At 38.2% G+C, this 16,672-nt stretch overlaps 1 protein-coding gene and 1 long non-coding RNA gene across 5 annotated transcripts in view; one reads left to right on the forward strand and one right to left on the reverse strand.

Moving 5' to 3' along the window:
* Positions 1 to 16,672, reverse strand: part of PCSK5 (proprotein convertase subtilisin/kexin type 5) — a 457,779-nt gene that overhangs the window by 162,776 nt on the left and 278,331 nt on the right. For all 4 annotated transcript variants that reach the window (XM_072837738.1, XM_072837739.1, XM_072837740.1 and 1 more), the window contains exons 15-17: positions 12,812 to 12,914; positions 11,303 to 11,496; positions 1,238 to 1,322 (exon numbers count right to left, since the gene is read on the reverse strand). In XM_072837738.1, coding sequence (XP_072693839.1) covers positions 1,238 to 1,322; positions 11,303 to 11,496; positions 12,812 to 12,914 — 382 coding nt within the window. The remainder of the gene's footprint in view (positions 1 to 1,237; positions 1,323 to 11,302; positions 11,497 to 12,811; positions 12,915 to 16,672) is intronic.
* Positions 1 to 16,672, forward strand: part of LOC140639509 (uncharacterized) — a 71,354-nt gene that overhangs the window by 1,815 nt on the left and 52,867 nt on the right. The gene's annotated exons all lie outside the window — the stretch shown is intronic.

Raw genomic sequence — 16,672 nt, forward strand, 5'->3', positions numbered from 1 at the left:
TTAAGATGAAAGGTGCTAAGCAAATTAATACTGAATGCACTTATGAAAAAACCCACAAGACAATCTAAATGAAAATGATATCCTGAGATATATATTTTTAAGATTTTACTTATTTGAAAGAGAGAGAGAAGAGTATGCACAAGTGGAGGGAGGGGCAGAGAGAGAAGTAGAAGCAGACTCCCCACTAAGCAAGGAGCCTGAACCAGGGCTTGATTCCAGGACCCTGAGATCTTGACCTGAGCTGAAGGCAGAAGCTCAACCAACTGAGCCAACCAGTGGCCCTGATGTTCTGATTTTTTTTTTTAAGATTTTATTTATTCATTCATGAGAGATAGAGAGAGGCAGAGACATAGGCAGAGGGAGAAGCAGACTCCCTGCTGGGAGCCCAATGGGAGACTCACCTAGGACCCCAAGATCAAGACTCGGCCACAGGCAGTCAACCATTGAGCCACCCAGGTGCCCTCCGATGTTCTGGTATTAATTAATATGAAGAATCACCTGCCTGGAGCCTGCCCAGTTCACCTCTCCAATCAAAGGTGGAAACAGAGACATTCTCAAGACTTAAAAAGATTGAGTGCAGCAGATTTCCGGCTCTCTGTAAATTCAGAGCCCAACTCCTTGCCCAACAGAGGATGGTCTGACTTTCTCTGTGGATATCAAGAGGCTACCTAGTTCATTTGAGCCGTGTTGTTCTCCTGCAGAATCTGTCAGCTATCTGGCTTCAGTAATGAGCAAGTCATCCAGTCAAGAAAAACATCTCCAGGTGTTAAATCTATGTGCATACCACAGCATAATGGAACCAAGCCTGAGGTACTTAAGATAAGAGAATGATTGGCTATATGGAGAGAAATAATAAAGATAAGGGAAGAGTTTCCGACCATCAAAGGAATGAATCAGGAGGATTAAATATAATTCATTGGTATTACCCAAACAGTAATCCTTGACAGGGGCACTGCCGGTCATAAAGCACTAAGAAAGCCTCTCAAATAGCCATTTTTATTTTCTTGTATCTGATCCATCTTTTCTGAAGGAAATTTTATTTGGTTTATAAACCTCTCTTAGCCAAGATGGCATCCAATTTCTCACATATAATGGTAAAGATAATGCAAATAGCAATCAAATGTTGGAATGGGAGTCAAACCAAGGTGATGGTAAGAGGATAATTCATTTACATATTTTATTTACATTGAGAAGCTCCCTGGGCTGTAGGACTTGACAAGATCCTTCACTCTCTTACCTTAACCCATCCCTACATTCTGTACAGTTGTGGAATTCAGTACACGTCTTGCAGTTTTCACTGCATTTCCGGCAAAGATTTTTCTCTGTTAAAAACAAAAAACAAAATGCATACACAAAAAAAAAAGGTTATAAATCAGTTGGTCAGTTGAATTCCATAAAAGGAGGCGGAGACATTCTAATGTTTGCTAACATACACGATGGTATACATACCTGGCCTTGAGCAGAATGTTTTGGGAACAGCTCCCACATTGAACATTGGCTATCACTTCTCAGCAAAGCAAACAGAGTTAGGAACTGCAGCACTGGGAAATGTGGGAAATGCCTGACATCTCTACCATTTTGCAGATGAGGGAACTCGTCTTTAATTCTTTGTTGAATGGTTGATTGACCTTTCTCCCCCTTCTTCTTTTGCTTTGTCCCAAGCAGAATTTCCTAACTCCCAACACTGAGAATCACACTAGCAAATAAGCTGGGGCAAGACTACTATGTGAGGGTTGAGAAGCAGTGTGGAGGCTGTGGAATGGAAAGGAAGGCTTTCCCCGGGGCCCCCATACTCACAGCTTGTAGGACCACTCTGACGAACTAGACCAGAAAAGGGAATCTACATTTAAGACTGCAGGTTAAGGGCTGACCATTTATTTCTTGCATTGTCAAGAATAGTGTCATGTACTTTATAGTGGCTGTGCCATTGATATGTTATTAATTATAGTTCAGATATATCTGTATTCTGGAGAATAGAAATATACTGGATTAAAACAAATACCTCTGAATATGGCTCTCTCATTTAATACCAAAGACTGATCCCCATTGGGGAAAACAGGGCAAATGCATACCTATTCTATAATGAAAAATATTGACTTGTTACATCACTGAGACCAAATTCTTCTGGATACTCGATACCTTCTCTGAGATGCAAATGGATTATAACCACATATGTGTTAGGTTTGAATGAAGCTTTGTTCATAAGTTTCTTTCTCTCCATCTACTCTTTAAATGTTGGTGTTCTTCAACATTCCACAGAGAAACACTGCTATAATGGATTCCTGCAAGGAATCCTAAAGGATTCCTGTAAGGACCTCCTGGGGGTGCACCTCCTTTCTAGATTCTGAGCACCCCCACCAAGAAATATGAAGTTCTTTATAATCTTATGATAGCCTTCACATGGTCTTCCCTTCACTATGCCATTGAGACTTCTGGACATGGCTTAGGATCTGAGGTCAGAGGACCTAGTTTTGAATTCTGCTTTTAGCATCTCTAGGGGGCAAGTTCAGAGTCTGTTCTCCCACTTATTGAATAAATATTACAATGATGCCAAGTTCTCTCAGCTTGTCTTCAGGGGTTAATGAAATTACTCAAGGGAACTCTATGAACTTGAAAGCACTGTAAATGTGTTGGCAGTAATTATTACTAGTCACTACGTTTTATGTCAACAGACTCATTTTAGGAGGAAAATATAACAAAAGTCAGTCACACACAAGGAGAGAGAGAGGCAGAGACTACTATCAGCAAAGCCATTGGTTGAACACCCTTCCTTCACTACCTACCTCCCAGGCTCTGGGGTAACAAATAATTCTATTATCTCGACCCTTTTATACACCATCTCGAAACAAATTCCTTTTCTAAGATTCAGCCTTCTTGATAGAATTTTGAATTTTTTTTCAAGAAATACTGCTTATTTCTGGGGATCCCTCAGGCTCCCCTCCCCACTCTTATCTTTCCTTTCTCTATCAGGTTGTAGTTTAGTGTTCCAAATCTGGGGGAAAAAGAAACTACAAGAAAATCCTACCCGTGGTTCTACAGGGTAAGCTGAGAGACTTCGACTGCCTTGGGAAGAAATGCCTGCCTTTGGGTCAAGGGACTTTGATTTCTTAAGAAGCAACAGTATACACTTCAAAATTCTTGCCTGATTTCTTAAAAACAACTCTTGTTCATTGGAGCTTGGGTTTCTTCTTTCTTAGGTTGTGCCGAAACAGGAAGCATCAGTGTCCTCACTATGACGGTGTGATATTTACTAAGACAAATTATGAGAATTCAGAAATAAAATGGCCCTACTAGAGCTCTTACAGGAATGAGTACCCAAGGATTACATAATTCTCCAAGGAATGTACCTTTGTCTGTTTCCTAATGATGACTGATTAGGACCCAACTCCCTGAAGTGACATGTTAATTTATAGATTTTTGTTTGGTAACATTGCAAATGATGTCTGCATGGATACTGCCCCCCTCCCCAAGCTCTATTTGTATTGCCAGGTAGGAAATTATTCATTTTTAAAGTTATTTTAAGATTTGATTTGTGTGGAATCAGAAAAGACCCCGAATAGCCAGGGGAATATTAAAAAAGAAAACCAGAGCTGGGGGCATCACAATGCTAGATTTCAGGTTGTACTACAAAGCTGTGGTCACCAAGACAGTGTGGTACTGGCACAAAAACAGACACATAGATCAATGGAACAGAATAGAGAATCCAGAAGTGGACCCTCAACTTTATGGTCAACTAATATTCGAAAAAGGAGGAAAGACTATCCACTGGAAAAAAGTCTCTTCATTTTTTAATTGAAGTACAATTAACCTACAATGTTGTATTAGTTGCCAATGTAGAATATATAGATTTGATGATTCTATATATTACTCAGTGTTCACCACGGTAAGTGTAAGCCACATCTGTTACCACACAATGCTATTACAATATTATTGACCATTTTCCCGAGCTGTGCTTTTCATTTCCACCATTTACTTATTTTATAACTGGAAATTTGTACCTCCATCTTTTTTTGCCAATCCCCCCAGCCACCTCTGCTCTGGCAACCACTAGTTATTCCCTGTATTTAAGGGTCTGTTTTTTTTTTTTTTTTTTTTTGTTAGCTTCCACGTACAAGTTAAATCATATGAAATTTGTCTTTCTCAGTCTGATTTATTTCACTTAGCATAACACTCTCTAGGTCATCCATGTTGTCACAAATGGCAAGATCTCACTTTCTTGTATGGCTGAGTGTGTGTGCATGTGTGCGCATACACACATGTACATACAGACGCATGTTTTTCCTTCAGATAGCAAATTTATTATTTTTTAACAAGTTTTTAATTCCAGTGTAGTTAATACACAGTGTTAGAGTAGTTTCAGGTATATAATATAGTGATTCAACACTTCCATATAACACCTAGTGCTCATCGCAAGTGTATTCCTTAATCTCCATCACCTAACTCACCCATCCTCCACCCACTTTTCCGCTGGTGTTGCCATCAGTTTGTTCTCTATATTTAAGAGTCTATTTCTTAGTTTGTCTCTTTTTCCCTTGATCATTTGTTTTTTAAATTCCACAAGTGAGTGAAATCCTATGGCATTTGTCTTTCTCTGAGTGACTTATTTTACTTAGCATTATAATCTCTAGCTCCATTTATGTTGCTGCAGATAGCAAGATTTTATTCTTTTTAATGGCTGAATAATACTCCATTGTGTGTGTGTGTGTATCCATCTAAAAATTATCACTTTGGTTTCTTGAATACCTTGGCTATTGTAAATAATGTTGCAATAAACATACGGGTACATAAATCTTTTTTAATTAGCATTTTTGTATTCTTTGGGCAAATACTCAGTAGTGGGATTACTAGATTATGTGGTATTTCTAAAATTTTGAGGAAACTCCCTACTGTTGTCCACAGTGGTTGCACAAATTTACATTCCCACTGCAGTGTGTGAGGGTTCTCTTTTCTTTACATCCTCACCAACACTTGTTACAATTTCTTGTTTCTTGACTGGTGTCAAGTTCTTGAGAGCCATTCTCAAGTGTGGGGGAATATCTCATTGTGGTTTTGGTTTGCATTTCCCTGATGATTAGTGATGCTGAACACCTTTTCACACATCTGTTGGCCATCTGTCTGTCTTCTTTGGAAAAATGTCTATTCAGATCCTCTGCTCATTTTTTAAAAATTGTACTGTATTTTTGGTGTTGAGTTGTATAAGTTATTTATATATTTTAGATATTAAGCCCTTATCAATACATTTGCAAATATCTTTTCCTATTCATTAGGTTGCTTTTTTATTTTGTTGGTTTCTTTTACTGTGAAAAAGTTTTTCATTTTGGTGAAGTCCCAATACAGTGTATTTTTGCTGTTGTTTCTTGTGCCTGAAGGACATATCCATAAATATGTTGCTGAGAGTACCTTTCAAGAGATCAATGATTATGTTTTCATAAAAGGTCTCACATTTAGGTCTTTAATCCCTGTTGAGTTTCTGTGTGGTGTAAGAAAGTGGTCCTGTTTCATTCTTTGGCAGGCAGCTGTCCAATTTTCCCAGCACCGTTTGTTGAAGAGATGGTCTTTTCTTCATTTTATATTCTTGCTTCCTTTGTCATAGATTAACTGACCAAATAGATGTTGGTTTATTTCTGGGGTTTCTATCTTGTTCCATTGATCTATGTGTCTATTTTTATGCCAGCACTATGCCGTTTTGATTACCTCTGTAGTAAATCTTGAAATCTGGGATTGTAATACCTTCAGCTTTTGTTCTTCTTTCTCAAGATTGCTTTGGCTATTCAGGGTCTTTTGTGGTTCCATACAAGTTTTAGGATTAGGATTATTTTTTGTAGTTCTGTGAAAAATGCTCTTGGTATTTTGACAGGGATTGCAATGAATCTGTAAATTACTTTGGGTAGTATGAAGACCTTAGCCATATTCTTCCAATCCATGAACATGGTGTATCTTTCTACTTGTTCATGTCATCTTCAATTTCTTTCATCAGTGTCTTATAGTTTTCAAAATACAGGTCTTTCACTTCCTTGATTAAATTTATTTATAGGTATTTTATTCTTTTTGGTGCAATTACAAATGGGATTGTCTTCTTAATTTCTCTTTCTGCTACTTCATTATTAGTATATAGAAATGCAACAGATTTCTGTATATTAATTTTGTATCCTGAAACTTCACTGAATTCATTTATCAATTTCACTAGGTTTTTGGTGAAGTCTTTAGCATTTTCTACGTATAGTATCATGTCATCTGCAAATAGTGCTTTTTTTTACTTCTTCCTTACCAATTTGGATGTCTTTTCTTTTTCTTATGCGATTGCTACAGCTAGGATCTAATATTATGTTGAATAAAAGTGGTGAGAGGGGATCCCTGGGTGGCGCAGCGGTTTAGCGCCTGCCTTTGGCCCAGGGCGCGATCCTGGAGACCCGGGATCGAATCCCACGTCAGGCTCCCGGTGCATGGAGCCTGCTTCTCCTTCTGCCTGTGTCTCTGCCTCTCTCTCTCTCTCTGTGACTATCATAAAAAAAAAAAAAAAAAGTGGTGAGAGTGGACATTTTTGTCTTGTTTTTGATCTTAGAGGAAGAGTTCTCAGTTTTCATTATTGTGTATGATGTCCATTGTGGATTCATCATAGATGGCTTTAGTAATGTTGAAGTATGTTCCCTCTAACCCTACGTTGTGGAGAAGTTTTAACATGAATGGGTGTTGTAGTTTGTCAAATACTTTTTCTGCATCTGTTGAGATGATCATGTTTTTTTTTTATCCTTCCTCTTGTTTATGTGATATATTGATTTGTGAATATTGAACCACACTTGCATCTCTGGAATAAATTCCACTTGATCATGCTAAATGATTTTTTAAAATTGTTGAGGATTTTTGCATCTGTGTTCATCAGCGATACTGGCTTGTAGTTTTCTTCTTATATAATATCTTTGTCTGACTCTAGGATCAAAGTAATGCTGGCCTCATAGATGAATTTACAAGTTTTCTGGGGTTTTTTGGGGAATAATTTGAGAAGGATAGGTATTAGCTTTTATTTAAGTGTTTTGTAGAATTTAATTGTGAATACATCTGGTCCTTGATTTTGGTTTGCTGGGAGTTTTTGACTGCTGATTTAATTTCATTACTAGTAATTTGTTCAGATTTTCTGTGTCTTCTTGATTTAGTTTTGGAAAATTGTATGTTTCTTGGAATTAATCCATTTCTTCCAGATTGTCCAATAGGTTGGCAGATATTTTTCAACATTTTCTTATAATTCTTTGTATTTCTGACTTTAGCCAGACTTATCAAGAAAAGAAAGACTCAAAGATTTATCAGTTTATCTTTTCAAAGAACCAGGTCTTGGTTTCACTGATCTCTACTTTTTAATTTCTTTCTACCAGCTTTGGACTCTGTTCTTTTTTTAGTTCCTTTAAGTGTAAGGCTAGGTTCATTATACAATATTTTCCTTGTTTCTTGAGGTAGGCCTATAGCACTATCAATTTCCCTCTTAGAACTGCTTTTGCTGATTCCCAAAGATTTTGGATTGTTGTCTTCATTTGTCTCCATACATTCTTTATTTCATCTTTTGTTTTCACTGATCCATTGGTTAATTAGTAGCTTGTTGTTTAACCTCTGTGTATTTTTTTTCCATTTTTCTCTTGATTTCTACTTTCATATCATTTAAGAAAACATACTTGATATGACTTCAATCTTCAAAAATAAGTGAGACTTATTTTATGGCCTAAAATGTTATGTATCCCAGAGAATATTTCATGTGCACTTGAAAAGAAAGTGTATTGCTACCCGAGCTACCGTTTTTTGTTTTTTGTGTGTTTTTTTCTTTTTTTTTTTTTGCATTCCATATGCATGTTTTTTCATCCCTTCACTTTCAGTCTGTATGTGTTGTTAAGTCTGAAGTGGATTTCTTGTAGGCAGCATATAGATCAATATTATTTTCTGACTCATTCACTGTATATCTTTTGATTGGAGCATTTAGTTTGTTTACATTTAAAGTAATTATCATAGATAGGTACTTATTGCCATTTTGTTAATTGTATTCTGGTGGTTTTTATAGTTCTTCTTGATTCCTTCATTTTTCTCTTGCTATCTTTCCTTGTGGGTTGATGATTTGCCTTAGTGATATTGTTGGATTCCTTTATTTTTTGTGTATATTACAGGCTTCTAATTTGTGGTTATCATTGGCTTATATACTGAGTTGATGGTTGCTTATGTTCAAACACATTGTAAAACTCCATGTTTTATGTATATGATGTTTTATTTTACATTTTGTTATTTTGTGTCTCCCTTGGCTAATTTTTCTAGATATTGATTGCACTACTTTGTGTTTTAAACTCTACACTGGCTTTATAAGGGATTAATCTATATTTACTCTGCATCTACCTGTAAAATTTTTTCCTTTTATTTTTTTTTCTAGTGATGGCCTATTCTTTTCACTTAAATAATTTCCTTTAACATTTAAGGCTGAGTTGGTGGGATGAAATCTTTTAACTTCTCTTTGTCAAGAAAACACTTTTCCTCTGTTTTGAATGATACCCTTTCTGGGTAGAGTATTCTTGGTTGTAGGTTTTTTTGTTTGAATATAGCATGCTACTCTCCTCTGGCCTGCAAAGTTTCTGCTGAAAAATCAACTGATAGCCTTCTTGGGTTTCCCTTGTATATACCTTTTTGCTTCTCTCTTGCTGCTTTTAAAATTCTCTCTTTATCACTACCTTTGCCATTTTAATTATTGTGTGTCTTGGTTTGGATCTCTTTGGGTTCATCTTGTTAGGGGTTCGTTGTTCTTCCTGGACCTGAATGTTTGCTTCTTTCCCCAAGTTAAGGAAGCTTTTAGCTATTATTTCTTCAAATAAGTTTTTTGCCCCTTTTCTCTCTCTCTTCTCCTTCTGGGACCCCTATAATGTGCACATTACTATGCTTGATGGTGTTCCAGAGTTCACTTAATCTATTCTCAGTTTTTACTCTTTTTTTCTTGTTGTTCAGCTGGATTGGGTTGTTTTCTATTACCTTGTCTTCTACATTACTGATCTGTCCTGCATCTTCTGATCTACTTTGATTCCGTTTATTTCTATTTCAATTCTGAAATTCATCAGGTTTGTTTTGTTTTGTTTACATTTTCTTTCTCTTTGTTGAAGGTCTCACTGAGATCCACTGCTCTTTTCTCAAATCTAGTATCTCAGTGAACATTATTTTGAGTTCTTTATCAGGCATATTTTTTATTTCCATTTCATTTGCCATATATTCCTGTCTCCTCATTTTGTCCATATATATATGGACAAATATATATATATATATTTTTTTTTTTATATGTATTTTTTTTTTTAATGTAGTAGGACAGTCAGCTATGTCTCCTGGTCTTGAAAGTAGTGGCCTTGTGAAAGAGGTCCTGAGGTGTTCTACAGTGCAACCCCCCACTGGTTACCAGAACCAGACATTCCTGGGTGTGTCCCCTGTGTGGGCTCTCTGTGCTCCCATATTGTGACTAAGTTGCAACTACCTTCAGCCCAGCCAGCCACAATGATCCACTTTGTGGATGGTGTCTTGGGTAGGTTGAAGCCTGTCTGAAGCAATGATAGGCTTAGTGAGTTGGGCCAGCAGTAAGCTTAGCTGTCTGCAATTGTCCTTCTGACAGAACCACAGGTACCCTGAAGGGCAGGCCTTACTTCTTGCATATCCAACTATGAGGTTCCACTGCAGGGACTGCAAGTATGCTATTATGTGAGCTTGTCTCCTCCCTCCCTATGGCATGAGTTACTCTGAAGAGACACCTTCAAAGCAGATATGTTGGGGCACGAGCCAGTTTGAAGGGAGGATTGCTGAGTTGAGTTGGACAGGGAAGGGCACACAGCTACAGCAAAGCAGATGATGAGTGTTAACTACCTCTCACAAACATCCAGCTATATAGGGCTTGGAGAGGGGGAGAGGAATAGCATGCACCTGCACTTCTGTTTCTAGTGAAATATTCTGTACATCTCTGTCAGATATATTGGCAGATTAGTCAATATATCTCCTTCATATCAAACTGCTGCCTCTGAGTTATTTAGTATGCTGGATCTTTAAGGGTGATGGGGACTCAGTTTCTTATTGCCTCAGGCTCTCCTAGAACTAAGTCCCATTGGAATTAATATCTCCTGTTTTCTAAAGCCAGACATTGTGGGGATTCAACTTCCTTCTCCATGCTTGTGATTTCCCTGCTGGTAGTAGTTAGTGGACCAGGGGTTTGGTTTCCAACTATGTCTCCCTCCTTCCTGCCCTTTTCAAAGTGGCCTTCTCTGTACAGTTAACTGTGGCAGGTCTGTTCTTCTAGTCTACAGGTGGCTTTCAGAGTTTTACAAATGTAGCTGTTATCTCCATCTGTCTGAGGGACAAGGTGAGTTCAGGATCCTCCTATTCTATCTTCTCAGATCTCTCTGGAAGTTACTCAGTTTTGTCTCTAATTCAGGAAACGGGTTTCATTTTGCCTTTCCTAGTGGACAGTAACACTTGGTAGTCTTTGAATCCATTGATCACTTTGTAGATTTCCCCATTAATGGCCCGGCATTAGTAGTCTTTGACACATGTCTACATGAAAGTCATGTTTTATAAACTTCTTGAGAAGTACACACTGATATGATCCAGGCCTGGCTCCTTTGGTTAGTATGTAGAAAAGAACAGGCTTGGCTGCTATCTTTTGAAAGCGTGCTTATGGAGTTGGCCCAGGGCTAGTATTTGGGAACTTGGATTTCAGGATGGTTTAGGGTTTCCATCACCCTGACCAGAGAGGATCATGGTGCCTAAACTGTACAAACAATATGCTTTATGCTGAACATCTGCTTTCCTTCTAGGAGCCTGGAATTTTGGTATGTTCCAGGCAGAGGGTGTCTTCATGACAACCCCAGCCACTGAGACTCTAAGGAAGTTTCCTGGTAGACCACATTTCACACGTGTTGTGACCAACTGTTGCTGGAGGATTTCTGGGAGAGAACTCTTAGAAGCTAGTGTTGGTTTTCTGTTGACTTTGTCCTATGCACCTTTTCCTGACTTTACTTAGTAGCTAAGAGCTTATGAGTGCAACTATATAATAAGTCTTGTGGGTCCTCCTAGCAAATCACTGAATCTAGGGATGGACTTGAGAACTTCCTGACAGTTACAAGCATTTTTACATAAATTATTTTTTATAAAAATTGTTATAAATTCATTTTTATAATTCTAACATGTTCTCGTAAAAACTGGTCAGATTCTGTTTGATATAACCAAGGCCACACTTTCTCTCCTTATGTCATTTAAATGAAAACCTTACATTTCCTCTCTAAAACCCAAATATTTGAAATCAACTCACTGGTGTCTGGGTATGATCCATCAGGGCAGTGGATAACACAACTGTTGATTTCTTCATTTAGGAAGTATCCATATTTACAGGACAGGCATTGGTCAGCATGGCTCCCAAAGCAGGACTCACAGTTGAGGGCACACTTTCTGCATCGCTTCTTGTCAGCATGGTAGTGGCCAGAGGGGCAGCTGGAGACACAGATCCTGCATTGTGGAATGATAAGAAAGAAGGGAAGCATCACCAGAGATGGAGTCTTCAGCACTATTGGAGGCACTCAACCAACAACAGTCTAACATCTCAAAATCCTTTATAAACCATGAAAGTAACACCATATCTGAAGAGCCAAATTCTGTTGGTTGAAGCCTTTTCCTGTGTAGGGCACTGAAGTAGCAAGGCAGCCACACCAACCAAGTCCACTAAGTAAGGCATGTCTTAGTCTGAACCAATTCCGGTTTGGGTCCAGCTCTTCATTAAAGGGGATGATGTTTAGAAACTGAGTCTCAAGAGGAAGGTTGTGGTCTGGGATTGAAGGGAAACTATGTGGGAACTCTGATTTTATACAAAAAGGTTGCTAATGAGGGTTCACTTCTGTTTTTGTGTGTTGTCATATGGATCCCGTGTGCTATTGTCTAACTTGATGTAAATAAACTTGGTTGGTTACGATAAACTTAAATAAATTGTTTGTCCATAACTGAAGGACAGCACTTTGTTTATTCATTCAACAAATATTTACTGAGTACCAAGGAAAATGTCAGGCATTTTGCGGGTCTAGGCGATGAGAGATCCTGCAGGAGCCAAGGGCCCTTCCTTTAAGGCACTGAAATTCCAGCATGGATGTAAACAGGAACTAGAATAGAACATGTCTGGGTCTGTCTGGATGACTGAAGTGTGGACTCTCTGCAGGTCAGCTACTATAGTAAGTTTTTCCTGAAGGGGGACAAAGAGGGGGGTAGGGCTGTGAGAGAGGCCTGGGGCAGATAGTCTCTGACTTGCCATCACTGTCCCAGGGTCCTCCCTGTGGACAGATTTGCACAACTTGGGGCACAAGCCAGGGGCTTAGAGATAACGGTGTCCCAGCAGGTCCACCTCACTGCCCAGCATGGAAGAGTGAGGATAAGTAAGGCCCAGCACCTCTGAAACATGGGAATGTGGGAAAGCAGTCACTGGGCTGTATGCTGACAGTTTCATGAAAAGCAAACCTAGCTCTAGCATCCGACGTCCATGGAATGGGAAAGTCTAGAGGGGGAAGACCTGTCCTATGTGGAGCTGGTTCCTCCCCACCGCCCTTCCAAATGTGAGATAAGACAGCTGCAGCTTGATAGCCTATAGGTACATTTTCTGTTCTATGACTCAGTATTGGTTTCAGCATTTGGAATGACACCAGGAGGTGGTGGGCTAGTGCGGCATCATCTTTTCTGTGCTTTGGTCCTGGTGGGAGAACATTAGCAGATACGGCTCCAGCACACCCGTGGGAACACCCAGGGCATGCTACAGGGATCGGATCAGGCTCCTCTTTACCTGGTATTGTTTTTCAGCTTGTAGTAGTAGTTCAAACAGTCATTGCAGTGGTCTGGTCCTGGCCCGTCACAGCCAACCTCACTACACTCAGGGTCACAGGGACCTTTTCAAAAAAATAAAAAATTTAAAACAACACTTAGAAAAAACGATTTTAAAGCAGGTCAGTTTTACTTTGAATTTGGTATAAAATAAGACTTTTTTTCTTCCTTAGGCAGTAAAAGTTTCTTTAACATGGCTGTAAGCATGGAGACGCACTCTTGACTTCTGGGGGAAAACCTCAATTACTAAGTATCAAGAATGTAAATCCAGTCATGGCCCGGTTTTCAAAAAAAAAGCACATATGGCTGCCTTGTGGGAGATAACAAATATCTCAGAATTCAAATGAACAATGCCATTGTAGCAAAAAGCAACTGACTGCAATTAAATATGCATAATGATAAAAATGTTGGATTTATAAAAAATGAGAAGTTAAGCTGTTGACAGAAAAGAGAAAAAGTTTATTATTCAAAGCCTGGACCAGATTGTCTGGCTTGCCCAAGGTCATTAAAACCACTGAATACCTCTGAGATACTATAGCCAGCAAGAAACATCATTATGGCATCTGGTGCAAGCTTATCAGTATCTGGTCTTGGATTACAAAGCAGGTACTTAAGGCACAGATAATAGATTTAAAATTGTGTCCTGCCCACAGACCAGTGGGCAACTCCACAAAAGACAACTAGACATAAATTTTTAAAAATGCAAGCAAGCTTAAGGAATTCCAGACCTATAGGATGATGGTTGCTAATCTCTCATGACATATTCTTTGGTATGGAGTTAGGGAGAATGCACAGGCAGGAAGAAAAAATGCCAGAAAGATGGAGATTTTTATAATTGATGAAAAGCCTTCTAATTACATGGGCTAGAGCTTTTGCTTGCTTGAACTCTCTTTTCCCTCGTTCTCCATATCTTAGGACATTGGGTCTTATAATCTTGGAGCTCTTTGCTGTGGAAAACTCACATGATTTTAACTAGCAATAAACATACTGCACAGAATGTACAAACAGTAAGTTGACAGGTCAGAAATGTCTGATCCATAATTATTTGAATCAAAAGGATTTACTGTTAAACCTCGACCTCCTTTAGTCATTACAAGACTCTGTTCTACAGTTACTAAGCCAGAACATAAAATGGTAGAACTTGGGAGGAATGACTTAGACAAAAATATTGTATTCAAACACCCTCATTTATGCAGTGTGAAAACACACTTTCCAAGAGTTAGAGTGGCTTGTCCAGAATCATACAGATAGGAGCATGAGGATTAACATGGGTCCCTCTTCTTAGTCCACATCCCCTACACACAGGGGAAGTAAATGAGGTACTAGTGATGAGCTTTCAAAATGAATGCAGACTGGAGATAGACATACTTCCAATGAATCACAAGTCATGTGACAGCACTGTTTCTCTTTGTTCTCTAAGCCTTAAAGCGGACCTCTAAATTAAATTCCACAGTGACTGTAACTTGGGACCTTTTAGCTCTCTGCTGTGATACAGCAGGAGAGGGTGTATGTAAGGGTTGATGCCCAGCCAGCCGTGGGTCCTATGGCCCCTGGAATTTGATGAAACAGTAGAGGGATCTGGTTATGCTGATACCATCAGTGCCTCTAGCCAAGCTGACTTCTTCATGAAGGTGAAAATCACAGCTCTGAAGAAAAGGAATCATGGGTGGCCCTAAATTTTCACCAGATGATTTCTGCAATTAACCCCCACAACTTATTCTTTATACGTGCCAAAGGGCTCCGTATGGCAAGTTCACATGCTGTGCTATTTCTTTTGTAATCTTAAACTGTCCCAGATGCAGTTGAGCATTTTAGGTTGCAGGGTAATAATGGAATAATTGTCTTTGTTCTCACACAAGTGTCCGTGTGGACATTTCGGAGATGTAATGAGAAAAACCACAGGGATATGTAACCATTTGTTCAGAATTTTAACATTATCAAAATGTGGATTGGAAACATAGCATAAGGCATACAGCAACAGGTTATTATTATGCTCAGTTTATGTTTGTGGATACCCTTTCTCCTATCAGAGAAGATGAAATGGTTTGCTAGTTATAAGGTGAATAGTAATATTATAAGCTCAAAACCAAGTAAGACAAATCTAACACAGTCAAGCTCTGGTTGGCTCAACTGGTTTAAATTATTCAAGCTTACGATGGCCTCTAGGATACTACCTGTTTAGAATAAAAGCAACCATGTGCATGTTTAAGATATTCTGTTAGGGTGATTAATGAAGTACTTTAGTATCTAGAAAAAGAATACAATTCTCATCTAAAGGCACATTAAATTGCTATTTACAAATAGTTTTCTCTTGGGAGCAGCTTTGTTCATTAAGTATTATATCGTATCCCAGGAGAACTGAATGTTCCTTTGAGTGAGTCAATGCAATGAGACAGAAATCCAGAGCTATACTTTGAAGTAGGGAAAAAAAATTGCAGATGATATGGGTATAATACCTAAACTGCTCCAGAAAATCAACTCTTAAACATAATAATTAGAAGGTTGAGCAGAATGCCCAGTTAGAAGATAAAGATGCAACCACCAATAGATTTCCTGGATACCAGCATATACTAGTTGGAAAATATGGCATCTTTACCATTATAATAGCAACAAGACCCCAAAATAAATAGGAATAACACTGAGAAGAATACTACAAAAAATTAAAAGATTTCAATAAAATTTTAGGGGACATGATCTGTGTTTTGGATGGAAAGAGTATATATTGTAAAAACAATTCTCACCTAAATAATTCTTCCTATGAGGTTGTGTGTAAATTCATGTTAAATTCCAATGTGATCTTTATAAGCGGACTTAAGAATTGTTATGAAAACAAGAAGATGTTCAACAGAATTTATTCTATTGTTATAAAGGAAAGCTCCTGGGGTATCTGGGTGGCTCAGTCAGTTAAGCCTCTGCCTTTGGCTCAGGTCATGATCCTGGGTCCTGGGACTGAACCCTGTGTCAGGCTTTCTGCTGAATGGGGAGTCTGCTTCTCCCTCTCAAATAAAATATTAAAAAAAAAAGGGAAGATCCTAAGCTAGTAAAAGAAGGGATGATAATTCAGTCAATAATGTTAGTCTCTTTCGAAAATAAAGACATATTTCATCCTATGTCTCATAAACCAAAGTAAGTTCCATATGGATTAACAAATGTAAAAATCAGAGATTAGAAAAAAATGGATATGGATACTTAGTTGATTTTAAAGAATAAAACTTTTTTTTTTTTAAAGGAGAGCAAGTGAGATCTGAAACTATAAACCCTACCCTCCAATTTTCTTTTTCCATTAAAACAACACAAAAGCTACATTTTGGAAGCAAGCAATAACTGAGAAAATGTTTTCAGCAAACATTGTTCCTCCCCCAACTTATCTGTGGGGGATATGTTCCAAGAACCTCAATGGATGCTTGATACTATGTTTAATTTTTAAACTAGGCACAGTAAGAAGCTAACAATATAGAACAATCAAATCAATACACTACAATAAAAGGATGTGAATGTAGTCTATATATCTTGTATGGTACTTCTTGTGACAATGTGAGACGATACAATGCCTATATGGTGAGACAAAGTAAGGGGAATGATGTGGGTATGGTAATGTAGCATTAAGCTGCTAATGACCTGATGATCTATCAGATGGAGGATCACTGGCTTCCTTACCCTTAACAATGGGATGCTACTGAGTAGTAGTAGTAATACTACTAGGAAACCTTAGGTTAGGGGGATGAAACTGTGGATAAAGGGGAACTACTATATGGAAAAATGTGAGACAATAAAATACAGAGTTCTTAAAAATAGATAAGAGAATTGGTGTTAATTTGAATAG

The sequence above is a fragment of the Canis lupus genome, chromosome 1, assembly GCF_048164855.1.
Source record: "Canis lupus baileyi chromosome 1, mCanLup2.hap1, whole genome shotgun sequence".
Classification (NCBI taxonomy): domain Eukaryota; kingdom Metazoa; phylum Chordata; class Mammalia; order Carnivora; family Canidae; genus Canis; species Canis lupus.